Genomic DNA, 27,489 nt, shown 5'->3' with positions numbered 1-27,489 from the left:
ATTATACCTTTTAAGAAGTTTCTTAGTGATTGCCGATTTTGCAATGTGCATTCACAACTAATCTAGATCTACTTTCAAATATCACTCTACTGTTTCGTGGGAAGGACAGGTAGCTTTCAACAGAGTACTTCCAGTTCCTCCCTCCTATCCTTTATAACATGCTGCAATTCATTTTACTTATTCATATGCTATAATCTCAAAATATAGTTACTACTATTACTTTGAATAAATATTGATCAATTAAGAATAGTAAAAATGAAAGATTTTATTTTACCTTCATGTATTTCTCCTTGGATGCTTTTTTTTTCTTTATGCAGATCTGAGTTTCTGACCTATATCCTTTTCCTTCTGCCTGAAAAACTTCTTTTGATATTTCCTTCGAGGGCTGGTTTGCTGATGATACATTTCTTCACTTTTTGTTTGTCTAAGAAAGTCTTTGTTTCTCCTTCATTTTTGTAACGATAATTTTTGCTGAATGTATAATTCTCAATCAGTGATTTTTTTATTTTACCACTTTAAATATCTCACTCTAATGTCTTTGTGCTTGCATGATTTCTGAGAGACATCCAGTGTAATTTTATCCTTTTTCCTTTATTGGTATGGTATTTTTCTGTTTTGTTTTTTTTTTTTTTCTCCTGGCTTCTTTCAAGATTCCTTTTTTGTCTTTGGGTTTTTTTTTTTTTTTTTTCAGTTTGAATATGATATGCCCAGGTGTAGATTTCTTTGGTATTTATTCTGCTTAGTTTCATTAAACTTCCTGGATCTGTGGTTTGGTGTCTGTCATTGTATTTGGAATGTTCTTGGCCATTATTAGTTCAATGATTTCTTCTGCTCTTTTTTCTCTTTATTTCCCTTCTGGTGTTTCAGTTATATACATTTTACACCTTTACAAAATGTTCCATAATTCTTAAATAACTGTTCATTTTAAAATTTTTTCTTCTCTTTGTATTTCAATTTAAGAAGTTTCTATTGGCATACCTTCCAGTTCACTTACTCTTTCATCTTGCATGTTCAATCTATCAGTGTCCTTATCAAAGGCATTGTTCATTTCTGTTCCAGTGTTTTTGATTTATGTTTTTTCCTTTTGATTCTTTCTTGGAGTTGCCATCTCTCTGCTTACATTACCCATCCGCTCTTGCATGTAGTCTACTTTTTCCATTAGTGCTCTTAGCATTGTAGTCATAGTTATTTTTAAATTTCCTATTTGATAATTTCAACATCCTGCCATATACGAGTCTGGTTCTGTTGCTTGCTTTGTCTCTTCAGACAGTTTTTAAATTGTTTTAGTTTTTAGCATGACTTGTTATTTTTTATTGAAAGTTGGATACAACCTATTGGGTGATAGAAACCGAGATGAATAGGCATTTTGCATGAGGTTTTATGTTAGTCTTGGTAGGAGCTTGTGCTTACTGTTGTGTATAGGTGACAAGAGTGTCACTCAGCATAATGCACTGCTTATTGATATGCATTTATATGACTGGCATATACTTTATGACTTTTTATTTGACAAACATTTGTATTCATTCCTTCATTTTCCAGCCACTATTCTGGTTCAGGGTGGTAGGCATCTGGAGCCTATCCTGGAAGCTCAGAGCATAAGGTAGGAACCCACTGTAGACAGGATGTCATCCCATTGCAGGGCACACTCACCCACACACTCACCCTCACTCATGTTGGGACCATGTAGACATGCCTAGTCACTGAATGGGCACATGTCTGGGATGTGGGAGGAAACTGGAGTGCCTGGAAAAAACCCACACAGGCATGGGGAGGACATGCAAACTCCACACAGACAGTGAGTGACCTTGGCTGGAAATCGATTTTTTTCTCATCAGCATTATAATGAAACACTTTGAACTAAACAATGTTATTTGATAACCTGCTGTGTATTGATTGATTTTCAAATGTTAGACAAACCTTACAGTCCCGGGAAAAACTTCACTTGCGTTATGTATTATTATTTTTATATACTGCTGTATTCGATATACTAATATTTTTTATTTTTTTCAGGAGGAATACTGATCTGTAATTTCTTTTTTATATTATATTATATATTATATATTTTTTATACTATATTATTTTTGTCTATTTTTGGTGTCAAAGTAATATTGGCCTCATAGAATGAGTTGGGAAGTATGCTCTCCTCTTGTATTTTCTAGAATAATTTGTATAGAATTCAGATTATTTCTTCCTTAAATGTTTGGCAGAGTTCACCTGTAAAGTTACCTGGACCTGGAGCTTCCTCTGGGGAAAGGTTTCTAACTACAAATTCAATTTCTTTCATTGATATAGGGCCATTCAGGTTATTTATTTCTTCTTGAGTGATCTGGTGTTTGTGTCTTGCAAGAAGTTTTCCATTTCATCTAAGTTGTTGAATTTGTGGATATAAAATTGTTTGTAATATTTCGTTGTTATTCTTTTAATGGGTGTAAGATCAGTATTGATGTCCCCTTTTTTAATGCTGATATGAATAGTGCATGTCTTCTTTTTTTTTTTTTTCTTGAACGGTCTGGTTAGAGATTTATCAATTTGATTGATTATTTAAATAAGACATTGGTGTTTTTCATTGATTTACTTTTGTTTTTCTATTTTCAATTCTGTTGATTCCTACTCTTATCTTTATTACTTCTTGCTTTGTGCTTGATTTAGGTTTAATTTGATATTTATTTTCAAATTTAAGGTAGATGCCTCGATAATTTATTTGAGATCTTTCCTTTTTCTAAGTATTTAATGCTATAAATTTCTCTGTAAGTACTGCTTAAGCTGCATCTCATAAATACTCATATATTGTATTTTCACTTCCACTGAATTAAAAATATTTTTAAAATTTCCCTGTGACTTCCTGTTTAGTCCATGCCTTATTTAGAAGTGATTAAAAAATAATAATTGGGGATATTTTAGATGTTATAGTTCCATGTTAATTTAATACTGCTGTTTAAATGTATAATTCCCTAATAATTTATGAGGTTTGGTATGTTTTACTTGTAATAAATATTGATAATATTATTAGATAAATTTATTGAGAGCTTACTCTATGTGAGCAATTATTCTAAATATTGTATGTATGTGAACTTTTCAATGTTCACAATGATGCTTTGAGGAGGCATTTTGTTATTCTTTCTTTCCAAATGAGGTTGCTGAGGCACACAGTGAGAAATTAGGGAACTTGGAATTCAAATCCAGGTAGGATGTTTCTGAGGCCTCAACTCTTTACCACCTCCTATGATTGCTCCTCTCCTTCTAATCAGGTCATTTGCCCATTAAAACCACAACAACAACAACAACAACAACAACAAAAACCTGGCCAGGCGCAGCGGCTCAGGCCTGTAATCCTAGCATTTTGGGAGGCCAAGGTGGGTGGATCACCTGAGGTCAGGAGTTAGAGACCAGCCAGGCCAACATGGTGAAACCCCATCTCTACTAAAAATACAAAAATTAGCCAGGCGTGGTGGCGCGCGCCTGCAGTCCCAGCTACTTGGGAGGCTTAGGCAGGAGAATTGCTTCAACCCAGGAGGTGGAGGTTGTGGTGAGCCGAGATCTTGCCACTGCACTCCAACCTTGGCAACAGAGCAAGACTCTGTCTCAAAAAGAAAAAAAAAATTCTATGTGTCAACTATTTTTTTGTGGATTTATTAAAACTATATGTAAGTTGAAGATACTACTCATTGTCTCCCTCATACATTAGAAGTATTTTAATTCATTACCATGCCATTTTCTGCCATACCCCAAGCAAGGGCTCAAAAACTACTATTGGGAGGAAGAAGACTCTGCTTTAAATGACCTTGGGATGAAGGTTTAGTTATATGGGAAAAGCTGGTGCATAATAGATCCTACCATAAACAAAAATTAATTCCAAATTAATTTAAAAAATAAATGTAAATAATATATATGATATGAACTCCATAAAAAACTGGAAGAAAATATAGGTAAACTTTAATCTGATTTTGGCAATGCAAAGGATTTTCTAAGCCTAAAAGTATTGAAATAAATCATATGAAAAAGACATATAAGCCTAACTGCATGAAATGAAAAAGATCATTAATTGCTTTTTTTAAAGCAAAATTTAAAAGCAGGTGTGACTTCTCCATGTTGTCAGTCTGAACCTCCCTCTGCCAGCTGAGTGATGCCAGGAAAAACATGAAGTCATGTGGGAAGATGGCAGCCACATAAGAAGGAAGCTAGAATCCACAAAACATTCCATGGAGGAGAGTTACCCACCATAAGCATCATCTGCTTTGGACTTTATGTGAGTGAGAAATAGAAGTTTATTTTGTGAAAGCACTGAGATTTAGGCATTGCTTGTTGGAGTAGTTAGTGCCAATATTCTGACTAATGAAGGTCATTGTGATAGGGACACTGTGCGGTAATAAGAATGTGCAATAGAGCTTGGGCTGATGGATTGGAAAAAAAGACATAAATGAGAGAGGCATTACAGAGGAAAACTGACAGAAGAATCAAGGATGACTCAAGGGTAGCCCAAAGACCTAATAAATTGTCAACAGAAATAACAATGTTCAGAGAAAAGAATAGCTTTGGGAACGGAGTGCAACAATTTTTATTTTAGACATGGTGAGCTTGATATAGTATATGCTGCCTGGAAAATAAGAACAGAGTTGCAGAAGGAGAGAGAGAGAGAGAGAGAGAGAGAGAGAGAGAGAGAGAGAGAGAGAGAGAGAGAGAGCATGAGTGTGCTTCAGGTAAATATTGTAAAAACAGAGGATTTAAATTTTGTAATTTAAAAACTAATAGTTATAATGGGTCTAAATGGGTCTAATTGTCAAGAAAGGCAACTAACCAAATCAATAGTGAGAGTAGATTTTACTGTTTGGTTTGAACAGTACAATAGTGAGAAAAAGACATCTGTAAAGATGTCTACAATACTTAAAGACATAAACAAAGGTATTACATATATAAGGAAGAGTAAAATGAGTAAATAAAACAGGCTGAAATAAAACAGCATATTACTGTGAAAAAAACTAATTAGAAACATTCCATTACACTGGGAGCATGTTTCACAGAAGCAACAGTAAGTGCCAGAAGGCAATCTAGTAATATCTTCACAATGCTACAGAGAAAATAACTGTCAACCTGTAACTACTATCCAAAAGTGAGAGGAAAATAAGTACTTATTTGAACATAGAAAAACAAAAGAATTTAGCAACAATAAGCTTCCAATAAAAGAACTATTAAGAGATATATTTAAGCAAAAAGAAAATAGAGTATTCGAGCTATAAGAAATAATTAGCATAAGATTGATAAAATGTCTTAGTAAATGTAATTTTCCATTGATGGTACACTTAACTATTTTGAGGTTTTGTGTGTATGTGTATGTGTGTGTGTGTGTGTGTGTATTTTTGTGTGACAGTCTCACTCTGTTGCCCAGGCTGAAGTGCAGTGGCGCGATCTCAGCTCACTGCAAACTCCGCCTTCCTGGTTCAAGCGATTCTCCAGCCTCAGCCTCCCAAGTAGCTGGGATTACAGGCACGCACCACCATGCCCAGCTAATTTTTGTATTTTAGTAGAGACGTGGTTTCACCATGTTGGCCAGGCTGGTCTCGAACTTCTGACCTCAAGTGATCTGCTGGCCTCAGCCTTCCAAAGTGCTGGGATTATAGGCATTAGCCACTGCTCCAGGCCTGTGTGATTTTTTTAGAGGTGAAAATAAAACTGCATAATTATAGCACTCTTGGGATAGAAAGCATGCTCATAAAAGTACTGAGTTTCTATGTCTTTGGGGAAGAACAAAACATAAGATGATTTTTGGATTCGTAGGAATATGGATAATTAAGTATATTTGTTAAAATTTCAAAGGAAGCCCTAAATAATTAAAAAAATTTACATATTTCAGAAAGATAAGGGGAAAAGGAGACTATGCAATCTTTATCAGTACAAAGAAGGCAAAAAATATAGGAATGAATGCTAAGAAAGAGAGCAATAAGTGTACAATAAAATAAGACTAGAAAAAAGTCTAAATTGTATTAGTAATCACAATATAGGAAATGATGACATTCACATATTAAGAGAGTTTTTCAGACTATAGAATAAATAAAACTTGGTAAAATACTATAAGCTAGAGAAACATCTAAGGTAATGCCACACAGAAAAGTTAAAAATAAAATGAACAAAGAAGTCTACTACCCAGATAGTCCTAAAAAGGCAAACCAAAGGTGAAAAGAAATGAACATAAATAGAGGCACAGTGGGACATATTACATAAGAATGAAAGACAGTTCTCCAGTACGATACACTGAAGATGAATTTGCATATTCCAAAGGGCGTTGTTGTGAATGTCATCAAACAAAAACTCAAAAACATTACAAAGAAACAGACAAAAGTAGAATCCTAAGAAAGGTTTTTAACATGCCTCTAGTAGAATTAGTTAGATCTGGTAGATAAAAAATTAGGAATAACATAGAATATTTGAAAAGTAAAATTAACAAGCTTGATCTAAGGGAAATATCCATTTTAAATGTAATCTGATGATATAAAATATACTTTTACTTCAAACATTGGAATGTTTAGAGATGATGAAAGAGAAAGAGAGAGGGAAAAGAGAGGAAAAGGTGAAGAAAGAGTGAGAGAAAGGAGAACAATCTTTACTCAAGAAACTGAAAAATATTCTCGACAACTTGTGGATTAAAGAGAAAATCACAATGGAAATTAAGAAATATTAAGAACTGATCAAAATAGTTGTGAGATGCAAATAAAAAGTACTTAGAGGTAAATATTTATTGCTGAATGCTATGCTTTAAAAAATAGCAAGAGATTTAATAGAAATGGGTGGTTTTCACCTCAAGAAGTTACATAAATAACAACAGAATAATTCTGAAGAAAGTGAAAATTTAAAAAAAAACTAATAAATGTAGAAATCAATGAAATGAAAAACAACTAAGCAATACAGAAAATTCACAAAAATAGCCAAGACAGTATTTAAAAATAGCAAGGCTGGAAGGTTTGCTCTGCCAGATATTAAAACTTACTTATAAAGACAGTGAAATTAAGACTGGGAGGCATTTGTCGTTTGGATGGACAAATAGAATGATAGAATAGACAATAAATAGACTAACACATACATGGAAACTATATGACATTATAAATTAGTGAAAACAACCTGAATTATTCAATAATGGATGCTAGGACAACTGGATACCCAAATGAAGAAAAAAATTAGATTGCAACCTAATACTATATTAAAACATAGCAGTAAAATTAAATGTAAGATGCAAGATTTTAAGAAAATGTCAGAAAATACATTAAAGACATTGGAAGCATTTCTTAAGCAAGACTAAAAAGCACAAATTAGAGAAGAAAATATTGCTCATTTCAACAACATCAAAATGTAAATAAAACTTCTGTATAGCAAAGGACACCATAAACAAAGCTAAATGATGAGCTACATAGACTAGGAGATTATTAGAGAATTCTTATTCAGAATATGAAAAGAACTACTACATAGCAATAAAAAATGGACAAGAATTAGAAAAAGGGGAAAGGATATGAACTAGCAAATAGTTGACTCTGCATACTCCTGTGACCCAAGCAAGCCATACACTACAGGACACTTTTGAACAGGTACAAAAACATCTGTGTCAGCACCGTTTGTATTAGCAAAGCAATGGCCCATATAGAAGAGTGAATAAATGGGCGTTTGGGTTGGTTCCGAGTCTTTGCTATCGTGAAAGACTGGATAAAGAGAATGTGGTACATATATACAATGGAATACTATGCAGCCATTAAAAAGGATGAGTTCATGTCCTTTGTAGGGACATAGATGAAGCTGGAAACCATCATTCTCAGCAAACTAACACAAGAACAGAAAACCAAACACTGCAGGTTCTCACTCGTAAGTGGGAGTTGAACAATGAGAACACATGGACACAGGGAGGGGAACGTCACACACTGGAGCCTGTCAGGGACTGGGGGACAAGGGGAGGGATAGCATTAGGAGAAATACCTAATGTAGATGACGGGTTGATGGGTGCAACAAACCATCATGGCACGTGTATACCTGTGTAACAAACCTGCATGTTCTGCACATGTATCCCAGAACTTAAAGTATAATAATAATTTTTTCAAAAGAGTGGACAAATGAACATGAATACCTTCATTCATTGAAGTATTACTTTAAACCTTTTGGTGCTTTACCAACTAAAGAATATTGGACTGAATGTCAGAAGGCCTGAGGGAGAGTTATCTTTACCAGAAACTATATACTAACTAGTATGAGTTATGATCCTAGGCAAATTCCTTAACCTGTTTGGCTCTTAGTTTCCTTGTAAGAGGTTTAGATGGGACTTGAAACAGCATTCAATCTGAATAACCCACGGAAGTTTAGAAGTCCACATGCCTGCACCCCTTCTCAGACCTACTGCGTCAGGGTATCCAAAGGTGGGCACGGTCAGCACCAGGCCCTTCCAGGTCAGCAATTTCACTCCCTCAGCGGGGAGCTGGGAGTGAAGACAGGAATTGCATTCATAACAACGTTTACAAGCACCACTTCTCATTTTAGTTTTCACTTCTGAGTTGTAGGTAGGCCTGACAATTTCCAAGTCTATCTTTCAGTCAGGGAGTATTCTGGAAGCAGAAGCCTCCTTGCTAATGCTCCTGTCTCAGCAAGGCAAGGAGTTACAGTGACCCAGCAACTAATCAGAGAAGTTGTATCATTTTCAGAGTTAAGAGTGTGGACTCTGGAGTTAAACTGGGCTCAGATCCCAATCCCTGCCTTTCAAAGTTGTATGATCCCAGAGAGTTACTTAACTTCCCTGCACCTTGGTTTTCCTATCTGTAAAATGGAACAGGATAGAAGGTAACTTCTAGGGTTGATATGAGAATCAGATGCATCAATATATCCAAAGTGTTTGGAAAGTGTTGAAACATATTGAGTGCTCTACAAACGCTAGCAATGATCATTATTAGACTATAGACCCAGAACTCCTGAGGACAGGAAGGGGACATGGTAGAGGACCTCATGTAATACTTTCATTAGCCTAATGTCTACGGGCGTTGCTGGTTTGCTTTTCTGAGTCTCTGAAGCCAGATATGAGAGAAAATTTGCAGGTACATTACAAAACTGTAATCCTTTCTGCAACTGCTATCTCAGAAAGATTTAATAAAACTGTGTGTTTTACATCCACCCCCACTGAACAGCCAGGGTAGAGGGATTCCAGTGAACTAGGTGGCCCTTAACTTGCCCAGATGTCTACTTTTTGAGAGCCCCATTTATGTTTAAAGCTGCTAGTTAGGAAGTTGTTTCAGCTGCAGAACAAGGCCATTATTTATGTTATCTCTTTGCTTACGGTGGTGATTCTCAATATTTTACATTTTGCATTTTACTGGATTTTTTGTTTTTGTTTTGAGATGGAATCTTGCTCTGTCACCCAGGCTGGAGTGCAGTGGCATGATCTCGGCTTACTGCAACCTCTGCCTCCCGGGTTCAAGCAATTCTCCTGCTTCCGCCTCCCGAGTAGCTGGGACTACAGGCGGACCCCATCACGCCTGGCTAATTTTTTTTGTATTTTTGGTAGAGACGGGGTTTCATCATGTAGTCCAGGCTGGTCTCAAACTTCTGACCTCAGGTGATCTGCCCAGCTTGGTCTCCCAAATTGCGGGGATTACAGGCATGAGCCACTGCGCCCAGTCACAATTTACTGGTTTTTGTTGTTGTTGTTGTTGTTTGTTTTGTTTTTAAATTTCCCTTCCCGGGTTCATGATTATATGCTGACATTAACTAGCCATTTCTAGTTGTCATGTTAAAAAAATTACACAAATTAAACTTTATTCTCTCTTGTTTTTTTCAATCTGAGAATTTCTCAACATTCTGCAAGATAACTAGACCTCTCTAACTTACAGTTTTGGGCGAAGCTTAATGTAAAAATTTGGTTAACCCTGATAATGGGGAGAATGCCTTCTGAGTCTTGTTCCTCATGAATTTCTGGAAATTGACACCAAATCTAAAGGGAAGAATGAAGAAAGTCCTAGACTGTTTGTTCTCCAAACAGACCTCCCCAGCCACCGTCTTGGCACCCAGTCTCATATCCGTTCCCTCTGTGGAAGAATTCAGCCAGCAGAACAGTGGTGAAAAGACATCGAGTTGGAGCCCAACTCAGACCTTAAGGAAGCACTCTTCCTTTAGGAGGAGATGTTAGGAATTTGTCCTTATAGACCTACAAAATGTATGCACAGAACAAGCATCATGCAATATTTTTAAAGGGTGGAAATTAAAATCTCAAGTGCGGCATAGTACAGATAGCAGGGAATATTTACAGAGTGACCAAGTGGTGAATTTTCCAGACTGACTAATGAACTTCCTTGATATCAAGTATGTGGTTGGATCTCAATTCTGATAAAGGAGTTTGCTGGGGTGTGCCAGAGATATAGACACGGTCTTTTCCAAAGTGATCATTTGAAAAAGAGATATCCACATCTTCAAGCCCATATAAAGGATAGAACCTGCATGGGGCAGCTTTACTTACTCCAGCACCTTCCTCCCCCAGGCAAAATGAAAATCCTTGTGAGTATTTGTTTCTGCTTCTTGACACTGTTGTGGTGACTGCTTGCAGACAATGCTCGTATCTAATAAGCCATAGATTTTGGGAGTCTTAGACAGATACTGTGCATGCTTCTAAGCTTCTATGATTGAATTAATGATACCTTTGGCAGAAATAGTGTTGAATAAGTCTGACTTTTTTTGTCCTTTGCCTGTTTTGAGACGTTTACTTAAAAGAAAATACAAAAATACAAAGAAATCTCTAGGTAATTTTGATTTGGAGGATGTTTGATAATAATCCTTTATTATGAGCTTCATAGGGAATTTGGGCTATTTAAAACAACTACATTTGCTATCTAAGAGAAAAGTTGTAATTTAAAAATATTATCAGTAGTAGTAATAATAGTACCTCTTATTTCTCAAATGCATACTAAGCCTTAGACTAAGCATTTCACGTGAATAATTTCATCTATTCGTTGCAACAACCCTATGAGCTGAGTAGTATTCTCCCCATTTTACAGATAAGGAGACCGAGAGTCAGAGGACTGTGATTTTCCCGAACCCATAAATGTGGGATTTAGAATGTAATTTATCCATCTTAATCCCCACTTGCAGGCACAATCATGGCAAACTTAAGCAGCCAGAGTGTCTTCAATGGCCTCCCGTTATGACTAAATTCTCCCTTGGGACAAAACGTTCCTTCTACGGCCGCTCCACTCCTCCATCTGATCCCAGCCTCCATAGTTCCACATTGCAGTGCCCCATGGACAGTGGGCTATGTTCTGACCTAGAATGGAACTCGCTCCCACAGTCTCTGTCCTTTATTCTCATTCAGTTGCTAAGGGGGAAAGCAAAATGTTAAGTACCTCTTTCTAAAGTGTTAAAGATTGTCAGCTTAAAGAGGTCCCTCTCTCGGGGCTGTCTTGATTTTCCAAATTGAGACCTAACCCTGAAGCACAAAATTATTATATAACCATGGTGTATTAACCACAGTGTTGGATGGGAGATCATCTGGGGGCAGAGGACACTCCCCAAGCTCTCTTTAATCATACCATTAAAGTGGTTTAGCCCTTCAACTACTTGTTCAAACCACTATTTTAGACTCATTAAATAGAATATACAGGAGTATCATATGTTGCTAGAGCTGGTCTGTGGTAAGAGAAGATGTATCCCTATGGAAGGTTGAATATCTGAACACAGGTCTTTGTTAGATGCTCTACTCCCAGTCCCCAGAAGAGAAATATTAAGGGTGGGATGGAAAGGGAAGTAGGAAAGTCCCACTGACAGTTCTTAAAAATATCCCCGTTCCCCAAGACTCCTTTCATCAGTAGTTTTCAATGACAGCGCAGTCAACTCTGTACTGATGTAGTTTTCAGTGATAGTACAGTTCACTGATGTTCAGAAGAGAGGGCACAAAACGTGGGTTAGCATGTTGGAGCAGACACCTATAGAACTACAGCAAAATATCAGAACTGCCTCAATGTTGGCTCACGACCTGTGGGCCCAGCACTTGTATGATAGTATCACTAAGGCGTGGGTTGTAGGAGAATATGGGGGTTTTCCTTGATGTCAGCCTCAAAAGTTAATTGTGCTCTCAAGCATTCTATTTTCATAGTTTCCCTTAGGAACCTGTTGTGTCTTTATTACCCATGATTCATTTTAAATCTGTATTACCCTCTCAGTCTGAAGGGATTAAAGTTTTTGTTTTTGTTTTTTTGTTTTGTTTTGTTTTTTTATAAGAGGACACAATTTGACCACTATTATCCAAAGCCAGTGTGACTCATACCAGGGTATTTCCATAGTAAAATGAGTCCTTCACTGCTCACCTGCCCCAAGTTTCTCCTATTATCTAGATGGTGATAATGCTAGAAAGAGTTTGGAATTAGGTGGCAAATGTAGAACCATGTGCCTGGCAAATTGAATGAACTCAATAATTGTCTGTCAAATGAGTGAATGTGTGTGCTTCACACTTTGGAAAGGGAGTGCTCTCACTGTCTCTAGGTGTACATTTTCTGAGATATCCGTGCCTTTCCTGTCCAGTGTTCTCTCCTGTCCCCACCCTCGATGACTACCCTATAGAGAATGGATGTGGTGGGTCTGTTTTTCAGGTGGCATTTCTGATGGTGCTGACCATCTTTGGGATGCAATCTCATGGATATGAGGTGAGTTGGTTCCCTATGGGCTTTATCTCTTAGAGATGTTGAGAGAGGAAAAGGAAGGTACAAGAGAGCCTTAAAGACAGTAGAGATGCCATATACCTTATTTGGGATGGAATCTCAGAAATAACCAATAATGGAAACAATGAGCTTGGCTATTTCTTTCCAACCACAATACCTTTGCAAATGTAAGCCATTGCTTTAAAATTTAGTCAGTCTCATTTCTCCTGTGATATCACTACTACTCCCATATATAATATAGTAAACTCTAAGGAAAAGCTTTGCATTCTTATGGCATCACAAGCTTTTGGATTGGGACCCCAGTGGAGAGTTTTAGTTTTTAATCTCTTGTTCATAGCAGGCAGAGGCTTAATTTTGTTGAAAGAGTTGCCTTTCAAATGTATAAGATTTATGGAAAAACATTTTGTCTTTCTTTTCAATCTAGGTTTTTAACATCATCAGCCCAAGGAGCAATGGTGACAATGTTCAGGAGACAGTGACAATTGACAATGAAAAAAATACCGCCATCGTCAACATCCATGCAGGATCATGCTCTTCTACCACAATTTTTGACTATAAACATGTAAGCAGCAAATGAATTTTCATATTCTTCAGGACTAGTTTTCTAAAGAGCAGAGAGATCTATCTATCTATCTATCTATCTATCTATCTATCTATCTATCTATCTGGCATCGTACATACTTGAATTCTTAGATTTAACCTTGTAATTCTTTAAGAATTCCTCACTTTCACTTTTCTCTTTAAATAATCAAGCAATTGGTTAAAAAACAAAACCATTTTGAAGAAAAACATATGACAGGAAACATAGGCATTTGCTTGACCTTTTCAGGTAGAAATTGAAACAGAGAAGAGTAACCAAAGTTCAAAGCAAAGCCCGGCATGCAGACACTCAAACACATTTGTTGAGTGAATAAATGAATGAATAGTGCTTCTAACACAGAACATCATGCAGGAAAAGAACACTTGGTTGGGCACAGTGGCTCATGCCTGTAATCCCAGCACTTTGGGAGTCTGAGGCAGGAGAATCTCTTGAGCCCAGGAGTTGGAGACTGGCCTGGGCAATATGGCGAGATCTGATCTCTACCAAAAATACAAAAATTAGCTGGGTGTGATAGTGCATGCCTGTGGTCCCACCTACTCGGGAGGCTGAGGTGGGAAGATTGCTGGAGCCCAGGAAGTTAAGGCTGCAGTGAGCTGAGATTGCACCACTGCACTCCAGCCTGGGTGACAGAACGAGATCCTGTCTCAAAAATAAATAAATAAATAAATAAATAAATAAATAAATAAATAAATAAAAAGATAATAAAAAGAACAATCAAAAAGCAATCACAACATAGCAGAAATCCAGAGCAACTGTACACATTTAATTATGTACATAGGATAGGCAATAAATCGTACTTTTTCTGTAAGAAAGAAAGTTTGCTATCTAAAAGCACTAAACTATTTTCAAGTGTTAGATACTGGCATTAACAATAAGTCACAGAAACCTGCTCTGAAAACTTATCCTTCATCATTTATTTATTCATTTGTTTTCCATTTGTTCCACCAACCAATTGTGAACCTGCTTCTACCCAGGTTCCGAAATACGCACTATGGATATAAGTAGGTTCCAGCTCATCTCACTAGACTTTTGAACATGCTCTCTGCCCCTTTTCTTCTAGAAATGTCTTCACATTCCTCTTTTCCATTGGTGTTGGCAGTTCAATGGCACATTTGAAAGTATAGAGTCATTAGAAGATGTGGTGTAAAAGGAAGTGGCACTGAAATTGTTTTTAAGCAACTGTCATGGAAATCCCAAAGCTGTCTTTAAAAAAAATAGAGTAGTGAGGGCTTGCTTTAAGCTTCTTCCATTATCACCAGGCTCAGGCTCTGTCTATTTTTGAATTTTAGGAATTGACAATTTGTGAGAATTGAAAAATAGGAACCAGAAAGATTTCTATTAGATATAGCTTTCTAGGGTATATCATTATTTGGAACTCTCTAGAGACAATTTTCACTCCAGGTGAAGACTCAGTGGCCTTAGGTCCCTTCTGGCCCCAGGGTCTTCACCCTCCAATGCTCTTTCAATCCCACCTTATTCCAACCCATCTCTATCCAGCCAGCTTGGGTTTGAGGTGGAGAAGGGATGAAGAAAACTGGACAGGAAGAAAAGATGGTAAATGAGGAGAGGATAGATGAGACGTGTGTGTGGGGGTGCATGAGTGTGGGTGTAGGTATACTTATGAGAGTTTCTAAAGCAGCACTGTCTAATAGAACTTTCTGCAGTGCTGGAAGTGTTCTAGATTTGTGTTTCCAATAGGGAAGCCACCAGCCCTTGTGGTTATTGAGTACTCAAAATGTGTAACGGAAGAAGTTCATTTTAAATTTTATCTAATTTGAATTTAAATTTAGATAGTGGTATACAGCTAAAAACTATCATATTGGACAGCACAGTTCTAAAGAATATTCTATTTATCCCAAATTGGGGAGGAGGCAGAATAAAATTAATGGAAAGAGGCCAGATGCAGTAGCTTACGCCTGTAATCTCAGCACTTTGGGAACCCAAGGTGGGTGGATCACTTGAGATCAGGAGTTCGAGACCAACCTGGCTAACATGGTGAAACTCCATTTCTACTAAACACACAAAATTAGCTGGGTGTGGTGGTGCACACCTGTAGTCCCAGCTACTCTGGAGGCTGAGGCAGGAGAGTCACTTAAACCAGGGAGGTGGAGGCTTCAGTGAACTGAGATTGCACCACTGCACTCCCGCCTGGGCAACAGAGTGACAGTCAGTCTCTAATAATAATAATAATAATAATAATAATGGAAAGAGACAGAGAAGTGCTTCTTCTCAATCTTTCAAACCTCAAACTGCAGACCCTGGTTCCATAACATGAAAAGCAGAATACAGTCATGGGTTTGCACAAATTTCAAAGGGGTAGAAATGACAAGAAGAAAAATGAAAATGTTATGTAAAATAAGTCAAGTGGATAAAGTTGATTGCAGGTTGGAAAGCAATCCCATCATATATTCAAGTCTTTCTTCCAAGGTTCAGACATCATCTTCACCAAGTTCAGATTCAGGGAACTGGGGAGGATCAGTAACTGTACTCTTGCTGCCTCAGGGCTACATAGCATCCAGGGTGCTCTCCCGAGGAGCCTGTTTTATCCTGAAGATGGACCTTCAGAACACCCCTCCTCTGAACAATCTTCAACGATACATCTATGAGAAACAGGTAACTCTGGGGCACTCTTGAGTATTCTCTATTCTTAAGCCAGGCAATACTGGTATTTATGGAGAAATGAAGAGAGTGAGGGAGAAGATCATACTATCATGCCTTACCATAAATATGATACTCAACTTATTAAAGTTATTAAAGTGTTTTAACTTTTATTTTATTATTTTTTAAGAGCAGGAGCAAATCTCGGCTTGATTTCCACCACATAGTCCTAAATACAAGAACTTATAATAAATTCCAGTGACATAGCAAGGACTGATCAGCTTATCTTCTCAGAGTAGGGCTGTGAGAAATGGTGATTGGAAGAATAATAAGAGAAGTTCTAATATTCAATGACACAAAGATGCAAAGAAATAATACAGTATAGTGAACATATACAAACACTGCACTTCAGCTAGAGACCCAAGGTTTAAGTCTCCCTCCACAACTTCTTATAGGTGCCACCTTTGACATGGGACTTACCTTCTTTGGGCTTCATTGCCACCAGAGGTAAAATAACACTGGTAATTACTAATGAGGATACTTCACTGATAGAGTGCTCAAAAAGAGATGATGCCTTGAGATCCCTAACTTCTTTCTGTTTAATAATCTGAAACAGAAAAATCCTCACATTTTAGAATAAGGTACACCCATTTTGGTCAATTTATTTTATGTTGTTTTCTGTTATACCGATCTAGGCTCTGGACAACATATTCTCCAACAAATACACCTGGGTCAAGTACAACCCTCTGGAGTCTTTGATCAAAGACATCGATTGGCTCCTGCTTGGGTCACCCATTGAGAAACTCTGCAAACATATCCCCTTGTATAAAGGGGAAGTGGTTGAAAACACACGTGAGTACCAATAAGTCATTCATTCACCAAATATTTTCTGAAAGCTACTATGTGCCAGGTGCTCTGCTGGGTGCCATGTGAAATGCAAATAAATGGAAACAGTACTCAGTTCAGTTTGTTTTGGGAATTCATTACATGCCATGTGTGTAAATTGTGCTAAATGTTAGGAATACAGAAATGAATTAAACTGTCTCCAAGGAACATATAATCTAGTGAAGAAGCTGACAAGTGAAAAGAGAGGATGGAATAAAGGATTCCTGGGTGCCAATGAAAAACTACTCGATTCTTGTTTACTTTCATATGTAAGAATTTCAAGTAGTAAAAAGTCTTCTGGGCCCTTAGAATAGCATCTTTTAGAAGATAATAAGAAGGAAGTCACTAAGAAATGCTCTCAGCATCTAGAATAGAATTGGTGCAGGAAAGAGGAGGCAAAGTGAACTTACAGACAGGGAGTAAAAACCCTGATTCATCTGGGTAACATATGCCACTGCAGATATTACTGTCATTTTTATACAAAGTTTCTAAACATGGCAGAGCAACCAGAGTGAAAGAGGTCGGGCCAGCTGATGATGAACACAACAAAGGAAATTTCTCAGAGTAGTGGAAGGTAGATAAAGAAGAGTTCATGTTTATTATACATCTACTGCCCAGAAAAAAATTTTAAGTGCTCATTCATAAAGCAAATAAAGGCACATAGGTATGCCATTGATACAGAATGGCATAATATCACTGGGATTGAGCCAACTAGCACTTCCAAAAGTTGTCAGTTTTATTTAAGCAAATATGTTATTATTCTAATAATTCCAATAATATATTTTTTAATGCTCTTTCTTTGAAAAATTTCCCCTTTTCCAGATAATGTCGGTGCTGGAGACTGTGCAAAGGCTGGGTTCCTGGGCATCTTTGGAATTTCAATCTGTGCAGACACTCATGTTTAGGATGATCAGCCCTCTTGTTTTATCTTTTCAAAGAAATACATACTTGGTTTACACTCAAAAGTCAAATTAAATTCTTTCCCAATGCCCCAACTAATTTTGAGATTCAGTCAGAAAACATAAATGCTGTATTTACAGATTTTTTTGGTGTTTGTTGCTTTTTGAAAGCAGCAAAGGGAATACAAGCAATGTCTATGTCACTATACAGAAGAAATAAAATTGCCAGAATTTTAAATAAGGTGCATAATGTGTGAAAATTCCCAGATAACACCACTGGGTCACATGTGGACTAGTCAGCTGGGGTCGAACTTCCATTTCTGCATCTGCCATCTGGACCAGCTTCCCATCTAACCATCCAAATATATGGGGGCAACTGGGTAGAGCAGAGACTCACATAGTGGTGGCATTGACCTGGCCAGGGGAGGGACATGGCATACCCTTATCAAACAACTTGAATGCTCAGGTGAAGGCTTTTAAGGCCATTCATATGAGTTAAAATGTCTTTTAACTCTCCAAAGCAGTAGACTCAACCTGAATAAACATTATTATAGTATGTGTTGTCCTGGAGTGAGAAAGGAGAAAGGGAGAGAGGAAGGAGCACCTAACACCCAGGAAAAGATGCACCATACTGAAGATCGTAACAGGAGTGAAAACGTAACTAGAAAAGCCAAGTCAATATATAGCAGAAAAGCAACTTCCGATGTTTCAAATAAATTGCACATTGTGTACAAATTTCAGATCGTGAAACTGGGTCACACATGAACGGTCGGCTGAATGCAAATTCAGAGCAAAGAGGAATTACTTTAACAACAATTTATTCTCTTGCGGCAGACCTCTGGGATTCTAGCTGCAGAGACCCCCCGGCCTTTGCGTTTGAGCTGACATGGGACTCTCACTAGAGATTAGATGGAGAAAGGGCTTCAGCAGGCACGGAGCTGGAGGCTTTGTCTGTGAGACAGCTCTGCGGGAGCACTCATCCCCCAGGGCTCCTTGTCTCCCTCTGAGAGGCTCTGGCCCCATATAACCACCAGAATGGGAGAAGAAGGGCTTCCCCGTGGGATTAGGGCATATCTGTCCTGCAGGCCCACCTGCCTGCCAGTCCCTCCCAGGATTCCTGCCCGGCCACTCCACAGGAGTGTGTACACAGTGCAGTCTCAGCTGCTCATCCCGGGTGCTTTGCTCCACTTGAGTGCATTCCGGCAGCCTGGGAGCTGTTTGGATTCCCCCAGTGCACACAGATCCCAGGGTCCAAGGGAGGGAGCTGTGAGCAGGTCCGTACTTCCCAGGGCTACGGTCTGTGGCTCCGGAGTGCGGAGTGCGGAACTGGGCCCGGTGCTTCAGCAGAAGAGGAGCCCAAACTCTCAGAAAACTCTCAGAGAGGGGTGAGCCGCACAGGTTCGTGGGCTGGTGTGGAACCTAGGCGTGCCTCCCTCTGCAGAGCTGGTCCAGTAAGGGTGGGGCCTGTCTCCCTGCTGGACCTCTGCCTGAAGGAGCCCCACGACCTGGAACACCTAACAACAACAAAAAGTCGCGGCCACAGTGCCAGTGATCAGGGGTCCTTCCTCCCAAAACCCAAGAGGGGACCTGGTGAGGGGTTACCCCTCTCATCCTTGCACCACAGAGCACGGCCTCAAAGGCCCGGATACACAAACGAGCCAGGTGGCAGAATGAGAGCCCAGCTACCGCCCATTGCTCTCAGGCGCCATCTACTGGATTTCAGCCCAAACTACAACACGAAAAACTGCTAATTTTCCTTCCTGCCAGGCTGAGGACTAGAATTCAAGACTGTTTAGAGCCTTAGCCCTCTGAAAACTTCCAGAAATGAAGCCACTGACTATATTCAGTTTACACCAAAGTTAAAGGAATACCAACCCTCCCAGATGAGAAAGAATCAGTGCAAGAACTGTAGCAATTAAAACCAAAGTGTCCCCTTACTTCCAAATGAGCGCACTACTTCCAAATGAGCGCACTAGTTCCGCAGCAATTGTTCTTAACCAATCTGAAATGACGGGCATAGAATTCAGAATCTGAATAGCAATGAAGCTTATAGATATCCAGGAGAAAACTGAAATCCAATCCAAGGAAACCAAGCAATCCAGTGAAATGGTTTAAGAGCTGAAAGATGAAATAGCAATTTTACAAAAGACCCAACTTGAGCTTGTTGAGTTGAAAAAAGAATTTCATAATACAATCAGAAGTATTAACAGCAGAATAGACCAAGCTGAGGAAAGAATCTCAGAGCTCGAAGCCTGGTTCTTTGAATCAACTTAGACAAAAATAAAGAAAAAAGAGCTTTAAGAAATGAACACAATCTCCCAGAAATACGAGATTATGTAAAGAGATCAAATCCATGACTCATTGCCATCCCTGAGAGAGAAGGAGAGAGAATAAGCAACTTGGAAAATATATTTGGGGACATAGCCCACAAAAATTTTCCTAATCTCTCTAGAGAGGTTGACATGTAAATTCAAGAAATACAGAAGACCTTGGCCAGATAATATACAAGATGACCATCCCCAAGGCACATAGTCATCAGATTTACCATGGTCAATGTAAAAGAAAAAAAACCTAAAGACAGCTAGGGAGAGGGGTCAAGTCACATGCAGAAGGACTCTCATTAGGCTGGCAGTGGACATCTCAGCAGAAACCTGACAAGCCAGAAGAGATGCAGGTGTTGGGTGGGAGGGTTGTCTATTTTTGTCATCCTTAAAGAAATTCCAACCAAGAATCTCATACACTGCCAAACTAAGCTTTCTAAGTGAAGGAGAAATAAAACCCTTCTCAGACAAGCAAATGCTGAAGGAATTAGTTTCAACTAGACCAGCCTAACAAGAGGTCCTAAGGGAGTGCTGAATATGGACTCAAAAGAATAACACCTGCCACCACAAATACTCACTTAAGCACGTAGCCCACAAACACTATAGGCAATTACACAGTAAGTCTACATAACAACACAATGACAGGTTCAAAATCTCACACATCAATACTAACCCCCAGTGTAAAGGGGCTAAATGCCCCCCTTAAAAGACATAGAGTGTCAAGCTTGATAAAAAGACAAGACCCAATCATCCACTGTTTTCAAGAGCTCTATGTTACATGTAATGACACCCACAGAATCAAAGTAAAGAGTTGGAGAAAGATTTATCATGCAAATAGAAAACAAAAAAGAGCAGGAGTCACTAGTTTTATATCAGATAAAACAGACTTTAAACCCTTAATAATTAAGAAGGACAAAGAAGGGTATTGCCTGGACTGCAGAAGGCTTATTGGAAAAAAGGAAGGGTATTACATAATGACAAAGGGTACAATCCAACAAAAAGTTTTAACTATTCTAAATATATACACACCCAACATTGGAGCACCCAGATTTATAAAACAAGTTCTTCTTGATCTACAAGAAGACTTAGACAGTCACACAACAATAGTGGGAGACTTTCACATCCTACTTACAGATCATTGAGACAGAAAACTAACAAAGGAACTTTGGCCTTAAACTTGATACTTGACCAATTGGACCTAATAGATATCCACAGAAAACTTTACCCAACAAAGACAGAATATACATTCTTCTTATTTGCACATGGAACACATTCCAAGATCAACCACATGCTAGGTAAGCAAGCAAGTCTCAATAAATTCAAAAAAATTGAAATCATACGAACCTTAATATCAGACCACAGTGCAATTAAAAAGAAATCGATATCAAGAAGATCTCTCAAAACTACATAAATACGTGAAAATTAAACAACTTGCTCCTGAATAACTCTTGTGTGAACATCAAAATTCAGGAAGAAATAAACAATTCTTTGAAATTACTAAAAATGGAGATATACCTTAACAAAATCTCTGGGGTACAGCTAAAGCATTGTTAAGAGGAAAGTTTATAGCACTAAATGCCTTAATAAAGAAGTTAGGAAGATCTCAAATTAGCAATCTAACCTAAAAGAACTAGACAGAAAAGAACAAACCAACCCCAAAGCTAGCAGAAGAAAAGAAGTCACTAAAGTTAGAGAAGAATGGAATGAAACTGAGATGCAAAACCCATACAAAAGGTCAAATGAAACCAATAGTTGTTTCTTTGAAAGAATAAATACAATTCATAGACCCACCTAGCTAGATGAACAAAAAAGAAAGAGAAGATCCAAATAAACACAATCAGAAATGACAAAGGCGGTGTTACAATTGATCCACAGAAATACTTATCCTCAGAGACTACTATGAACATACACAAATTAGAAAATATAGAAGAAATGAATAAATTCCTGAAAACACAGAATCTCCCAAGATTGAATAGATGTGAAAATCCTTAACAAAATATTAACAAGCCAAATCCAGCAGCACATCAAAAAGTTAATGTATCATGATCAAGTAGGCTTCATTCCAGGAATGCAAGCCTGGTTCAACATAGGCAAATCAATACATATGATTCACCACATAAACAGAATTGAAAGCAAAACGTACATAGTCATCTCAATAGAGGCAGAAAAAGCTATCGATAAAAATTCAACATCTATCAAGGGACCATACCTCAAAATAATAAGAACCATCTATGACAAATCCACATCCAGCATCATACTGAATGGGCAAAAGCTTGAGCCATTCCTCTTAAGAACAGGAACAAGGCAAGGATACCTACTCTCACCACTCCTATTCAAGGTAGTACTGTAAGTACTAGTCAGAGAAATTAGGCAAGAGAAAGAAATAAAAGGCATCCAAATAGGAAAAGAAGTCAAACTATCTCTCTTTGCTGATGATACATTTGTATACCAAGAAAATCCTAAAGACTGTCAAAAGACTCCTAAAACTGATGAATAATTTCAGTAAAGTTTCAGGATACAAAACAAATGTACAAAAATTAGTAACATTTCTATACACCAACAGTGTCCAGGCTGAGAGTAAAATCAAGAACACAAACTCTCTTAAATAGCCACAAACAAAATGATATATCTAGGAATACAGTTTTCACTAAGGAGGTGAAAGATCTGTACAAGGCTTAAAGAAATCATAGGTGACACAAAAAAATGGAAAAAAAATCCATGACCATGGATTTGAAAAATTAATATTGTTAAAATGGCCATACTGCCCAAAGCAATATACAGATTCAATGCTATTCTTATAAAACTGCCAATGTCATTCTTCATAGAATTAGAAAAAAAACTATTCTAAAATTCATATGGAACAAAAAAGAGCCCAAACAGCCAAAGCAATCCTAAGGAAACAAAACAAAACAAAACAAATGAACAAACAAAAAACAAAGCTGAAGACATCACACTACCAGACTTCAAGCTACACTACAAAGCTGCAGTAATCAAAACAGCATGGTACTGGTACAAAAACAGATACATAGACCAATGGAACAGGTTACAGAACCCAGAAATTAAGTCACACACGTACAACCATCTGATCTCCAACAAGCTGACAAAAATAAGCAATGGAGTAAGGATTCCCTATTCAATAAATGGTGCTGGGATAACTGGCTAGGCATATGCAGAAGACTGAAGCTGGACCCCTACCTCTCACTATATACAAAAATTAACTCAAAATGGACCAAAGACCTCAAAGACCTCAAACTATAAAAATCCTAGAAGACAACCTAGGAAATACAACATTAACCTTGGCAACATTAGCCTTGGCAAAGAAGTGGGATCTAATTAAAGAGCCCCTGTACAGCAAATAAAACTATTAACACAGTAAACAAACAACCTACAGAATAAGAGAAAACATTCTCAAACCATGGATCTGATGAAGGCAAAATATCTGTCCAGAATCTTTAGGGACCTTAAACAAATCAACAAGTGACAAACGAATAACACCATTAAAAATAGGCAAAGGAGATCAACTGGTACTTCTTAAAAGAAGACATTCAAGTGACCAACAAACATATGAAAAATTAGCATCACTAATAATCACAGAAACACCAATAAAACCACTAAGAGATACCATCTCACACCAGTCAGAATGGCTAGTATCAAAAAGTAAAAAAAATTCACAGATGTTGGTGAGGCTGTGGAGAAAGAGGAACACTTATACACTGTTGGTGGGAATGCAATTTAGTTCAGCCACTGGAAATCAGTCTGGAGATTTCTCAAAGAACTTAAAAAACAGATACCATTTGACCCAGCAATTTCATTACTGAGTATATACTCAATGGAAAATAAATCATTCTACCAAAAAGACACATGCACTCATATGTTCATTGCTGCACTGTATACAATAATAAAGACATGAAATCAACCCAGGTGCCCATCAATGGTAGATTAGATAAAAACATAGTACATATATACTGCAGAATACTACACAGCCATGAAAAAGAATGAAATAATGTCCTTTGCAGCAGCATGGATGAAGTTGGAGGCCATAATCCTAAGCAAATTTATGCAGGAAGAGAAAACCAAATACTATGTGTTCTCACTTATAAGGGGGAGCTAAACATTGAGTACACGTGGACACAAACATGGGAACAATAGACCCTACAGACTATTAGAGGAAGGAGGGAGAGAGGAAGGTTCAGGTTGTAAAATTAACTATCTGGTACCATGCTCACTACCTGGGTGATGGGATGTGTATACTAAACATCAACATCACACAATATTCCCATGTAAGACGCGGTGGCTCAAGCCTGTAATCCCAGCACTTTGGGAGGCCAAGACGGGCGGCTCACGAGGTCAGGAGATCGAGACCATCCTGGCTAACACGGTGAAACCCCCTCTCTACTAAAAAATACAAAAAACTAGCCGGGTGAGGTGGTGGGCACCTGTAGTCCCAGCTACTCAGGAGGCTGAGGCAGGAGAATGGTGTGAACCCGGAAGGCGGAGTTTGCAGTGAGCTGAGATCCGGCCACTGCACTCCAGCCTGGGTGACAGAGCGAGACTCCATCTCAAAAAAAAAAAAAAAAAAAAAAAAAAAAAAAAGAAACCTGAACATGTACTCCCTGCATATAAAATAAATGCTGATTTTTAAAAATGCAACAACAAATAGGTTTTTCCAATTCTCCTTATCATCACTTTGGAAACTCAAATACAGTTGAAAACTAGCCACAAAAGTTTTGGGGTTCCTCTGATTGTCTTGTAAAAGGAGTTTATTTAAAAAATAATAATTTCTATGTGCCATTTACTATTTCTTTCTAAAACTGTACATCTACTTCTTAATGGTCATGAATGAATACATTTTGAGCACTTTCCATGTACTCAGCACTGGGACAGGTATGCTGGGGCAAGAGGCCCAAGGCAAAGCTACCATAGCTGCCAAAGTTATTTTCTTGTTGGGGAAATAAGCATTTGTATGAACACATTTGATAACAACAGTAGAGAATGCATAATAAAGTGCCAAATGAATGGAAGAGTGTCTGAGCTGGGGCTTTGGTGTTTGCAAGTGATGCAAACCAAATCAAATTTGCTGAGGCCAAAGGGGAATTTACTGTCTCATAGAACTAACCATGGAAGAAAAGAGATATTCTGGTCTTGAGTAGCAGAACTAGATGCCTGAAGGTGACCACACACTCTCTTTCTGTGTCCCAACTCTCCTCTCTACATTCAACCTCAGTATCTTACACTGGGTTTCTCCATGAGGATAGAGCCAATACCACTGTCAACTACACTATAGTCAACTGCTATTGGTCCTCATCTTCCCACCTTGATCATCAGAGAGAAAAGGACTGCTTTTAGTTCTAATTTCAAATTACTTTTAATTTTAAACTCTTTGTATATGATCTTGATTGGCTTATGTGGGGCACAATCCTGTGGCCAGCATTAGGGGTAGGAAGGTGGGGTATAGGAAGGGGTGTTATGACTGGTAACTTCCTTTGGAATCTACTGCTTAGAGATGTGTTATCCTCATTAATTTTTGTAGCATTGCTCCTATTTTTAGCATTTGTTCCCTAACTCTCCTCTTTGCTGTTGTCATGCTGAATACATGTTAGGAGCAGTCAGTGGAGCATAACAGGCACTCCCTAAAAGGAATGTGTCTAAATGGAAGCTACAATGAAGCTGGGGCTTTGGTTATATTTTTTCCATAATTAGCCCCCTCTTAAAGGCCGAAAAAAGTAGATATTGACTCTGTTAACTTACCGGATGCTCAAGCCAGAGACCCTCTCTGGGCCATCAAGGAGAAGGAGCAAACCTAGACCGAACACCACAAAGCACCCAGGATGCTGGAAGAGTTGGTCACACTACAAAAGCTGGCTTGAGCTGAGTTATGCCTCCCTGCCCAGAGTCTAGCGGGTTCTGGCAGTGCTCTCTCCTCCATAGTGGCCCAGCTGAGAACTGATGGTACCCTCCAATGCACAGGCAGCCTGGAATGGCCCTGTGGATCCACAATGAGAACCTAGAGGCATGTTAGTTCGGTAGGGAAAAGGCAGAGGTCTAGGTCATCTGTGACCTGACTAGTTTATTTTCAAGCCAGCTGAGCAATCTAGCTTTCTACGGGATGGAGGAGCAGGTATCCAGCATTGGAAACCAATGGAGAATGAGGGAGAAGGAAAGCGAGGAGGACTTTTCAGTTGCGGAAGGCTCTTCGGAGCATCCTTTGTGGGAGGGGATTAATTCTGGTTGGGCCATAGTCCCAGCCCTGTAGCAAAACCTCCTCAGGGCTTCGCCTCTCTCCAAACCCCTCCCAGTGGGGCTGATGCTTTGAGCTTACTCCTTATACAGTATTAGCCATGCCACACTCATAGGCATTGTCATCTTGGTTTCCCCAAGCCCCTTTCTCCTGTGACAGATCCTTTGCTGGCAGTGGACAGGTAAAATCCTTACTCCAGCCTACTTCGGCTCTGTTCCTCATTCCCCAAAGGGTAGTGACCTTTAGAAAGTGACCCATCCACGGTACATGGTCTCTTCTTGCCCACACCAGGACTCAGGTACAAATTAGTCTTTCCTTTTTTATGAATCACTTAAAAAGTGGCACTACCACTTTCCACAGGAGATATTGCCACTTTTTAAATGAGTTTTAAAAACGAGAAGGCTAATTTCTTCCCTGCTGCTCCCCTACCCACATCTTGTAGATAGCACCACCCAGGGTGCAGGCTGGGGCAGGGTGTGGTGGGAAGGGAAGCAGTTGTGTCCCAGTTCCGGAGAAAGGCTTGCAGACTGCCTTTGGCAGGATTTTTCTGTAATTAGCCATCTCCTGGGCAGAATGAAGGGAATTTCCCAGCCTGTTTCCTGCCTGCGCAGGCTCCTCAAATCCAGGGATGAACTATTAATACTTTCTGCAGGGCCAGCCCTCCTTTTCATTTTATCATGGTGCCAATTCTAGGACCTCGAGGGTTACAGGGAAGCAGGCTTCCAGTGGGGCGCAGCTGAGGGGAGGTAGACTGCTTCTCTTCTACAGTTGGAGAAGATTCCAGAAGGAAAATACTGTCTGGCTTCACTGTTCTGTCTGGGTTGTTTCCTTGGTTCTCTCCCCAGCTCCATGTTGTTTCAGTCTCCTGGATCCCAATACCCCTCCAGGCCTTCCATGTGGGCCCCTAGACCACACCACCCACTTTCACACTCCCATTCCACAAATGAGCCCAGTGGCCAGCTTGTTGATACTTCCTTAATTCTCAGCCAGAGGTAGCCCTCGGATGACCCAGCAGGTCTCGCTGCTTCAGATGTGGCCTTGTGGGCATTCCCTGGTACCATTTTCTCCCAAGTGCAGGAGGGGTCCTGTAAGCTCCCAAATGCAGGAGATCCTGGGGTACACCTGTGTGCTTGGCAACATCCAGCATTGTGTTTGCTGCTTCATCTAGGTGCTCTGTTGTTCCCATTTCCCCTCATAGGGCACCAAGCCTTCAGCAAAGGGAGACAGTAAACACAATGCTGCCTGTCTGACCACGGAATCTACCAGTTCAGATCCCACTAGTGAT

The 27,489-nt window shown here is 38.9% G+C and overlaps 1 protein-coding gene across 1 annotated transcript; it reads left to right on the top strand.

Annotated features, from left to right (window-relative positions):
* Positions 1 to 10,311: 10,311 nt before the first annotated feature.
* GKN2 (gastrokine 2) lies at positions 10,312 to 17,735 on the top strand. Its single transcript, XM_007970392.3, has 6 exons — positions 10,312 to 10,509; positions 12,594 to 12,647; positions 13,087 to 13,224; positions 15,766 to 15,876; positions 16,557 to 16,713; positions 17,569 to 17,735. Exons 1-6 carry the CDS (start codon positions 10,453 to 10,455, stop codon positions 17,649 to 17,651), a joined length of 600 nt encoding a protein of 199 aa, XP_007968583.3. The 5' UTR covers positions 10,312 to 10,452; the 3' UTR covers positions 17,652 to 17,735.
* The last annotated feature ends 9,754 nt before the right edge of the window (positions 17,736 to 27,489 follow it).

The sequence above is a fragment of the Chlorocebus sabaeus genome, chromosome 14, assembly GCF_047675955.1.
Source record: "Chlorocebus sabaeus isolate Y175 chromosome 14, mChlSab1.0.hap1, whole genome shotgun sequence".
NCBI classification, from domain to species: domain Eukaryota; kingdom Metazoa; phylum Chordata; class Mammalia; order Primates; family Cercopithecidae; genus Chlorocebus; species Chlorocebus sabaeus.
The sequence above is the reverse complement of the archived record's forward strand: the minus strand, read 5'-3'. Positions and strand labels throughout refer to the sequence as shown.

Coding starts and splice junctions, on each gene's coding strand:
- GKN2 (XM_007970392.3), top strand. CDS start 10,453: ATGGGGCAGCTTTACTTACTCCAGCACCTTCCTCCCCCAGGCAAAATG. Junction 12,648..13,086: donor TGCAATCTCATGGATATGAG/GTGAGTTGGTTC, acceptor TTTTCAATCTAG/GTTTTTAACATCATCAGCCC. Junction 15,877..16,556: donor GATACATCTATGAGAAACAG/GTAACTCTGGGG, acceptor ATACCGATCTAG/GCTCTGGACAACATATTCTC.